The sequence below is a fragment of the Plectropomus leopardus genome, unplaced genomic scaffold (genome assembly GCF_008729295.1).
Source record: "Plectropomus leopardus isolate mb unplaced genomic scaffold, YSFRI_Pleo_2.0 unplaced_scaffold16559, whole genome shotgun sequence".
Classification (NCBI taxonomy): Eukaryota; Metazoa; Chordata; class Actinopteri; order Perciformes; family Serranidae; genus Plectropomus; species Plectropomus leopardus.
Genome location: NW_024617787.1, coordinates 1 through 1,523, shown reverse-complemented (window position 1 = coordinate 1,523; position 1,523 = coordinate 1). Strand labels below are relative to the sequence as shown.

At 46.4% G+C, this 1,523-nt stretch overlaps 1 protein-coding gene across 1 annotated transcript; it reads left to right on the top strand.

The window, feature by feature from the left end:
- Positions 1 to 320: 320 nt before the first annotated feature.
- On the top strand, positions 321 to 1,352 carry LOC121964652 (xanthine dehydrogenase/oxidase-like; the record flags this gene model as incomplete). Its single annotated transcript, XM_042514850.1, has 5 exons — positions 321 to 407; positions 487 to 567; positions 719 to 860; positions 994 to 1,086; positions 1,201 to 1,352. Coding segments are annotated over 5 exons (555 nt in total), but the record flags the coding sequence as incomplete, so codon positions are not given.
- Positions 1,353 to 1,523: the final 171 nt, after the last annotated feature.

Below are 1,523 nucleotides of genomic sequence, written 5' to 3'. Positions count from 1 at the left end.
AGTTATGGAAGTAAAAAGAGGACAAAATAACTCAGTCTTTGTGATCCAGAAAGAGAGAAAGCAAACCCATGATGCACCAGCGAATTCTGACATATTTTCAAATGTGCAATTATGAGAATTTTTTTTCCCCTTGCTCTTTTTTAAATTAATGATCTAAATCTAAATATTTATAGCAGTTTATGGAATATATTTTTACAAGTGTTGGCAGTTTGCTCAGCAGTCAAAGGGTTAAATATTTATAGAAGGTTTCTGAACGCACCACAAGAAAAGCGATGTTTTGTCTCTGATGTGATGCTGACATAATTCAGTGTTTTCTCCAGGAGGGCGGGTGTTGCGGGGGACGGGGGCGGGACAACGGCTGCTGTTTGACCAACGGAGGCGGAGCTAAGGAAAGCTCTGAGGAAGACGTGAGTCAGTTTTTACTTCTTGTTGTTTGAAGCAGTGAGCGTGTGAATGTTTCTGACTTAAAACTGTGTTTCTGTGCAGGAATCAACGTCTTTATTTAACGCTGCTGACTTCGCGCCCTTTGACCCCACACAGGAAACCATCTTCCCTCCCGAACTCGTGGTAAACAAATAAACAAACAAACAAAACATCAACTCACAACACGTGACAGCGGGTTTAAATCCCAAAGTTAGGACATCAAAGACCGTTCAGCCATCCAACATAAAGCAGGACGTCATCAGGACAATTGTTGTCTTTCCTTCATCCCACGTAGTCCCTCACTAAATGTCAGAGGTCCTCGCTGTGTTTCCATGGTGACAGAGTGACGTGGCTGCAGCCCGCCAGTCTGGATGAGTTTCTGCGTCTGAAATGGGAACATCCGGACGCCCGGGTGGTGGTGGGGAACACTGAAGTGGGTCAGTCTGTCTCTCAAAACACAAACATATGTTCATATATGTTCATACGTTCCCTCACTGTGTGTGTGTGTGTGTGTGTGTGTGTGTGTGTGTGTGTGTGTGTGTGTGTGTGTTTGTGTGTGTGTGTGTTCAGGTATTGAGGTGAAGTTTAAGAACATGCTGTACCCGCTGATCCTCGCGCCGTCCTTCATCCCTGAACTGAACTCAGTGACGTACACTGAGGACGGTACAGTACTTACACTCACTCTACTGTGTACTAATACTTCAACGACTGCCCATATTACTGTGTACTAATATTGATGTCGGGTGCCTGTGAACACGTCTTGCTGCGTGTGTTCAGGCGTGTCGTTCGGCGCGGCGTGCACACTCAGCTATGTGGGGACGGTGCTTAAACAGGCGGTGGAGACTCTTCCTCCTCATCAGACCCAAGTCTTCCTCGCCGTTCTGGAACAGCTGCGCTGGTTTGCTGGAACGCAGATACGCAACGTGGCGGTGAGTCGCGCTTTTTATTCTCTGTGAGCCTGAGATTTAATGATCACGTTCACACGGAGTCGGTGGTGGGTAGTTCAGGGGGAGCAAAGTACTTCAGCGAAAAACATCTGATGACGAGTACAAACACACTGCAGTACTTATACACAGTAAAACACACAAACACAGAGTCAG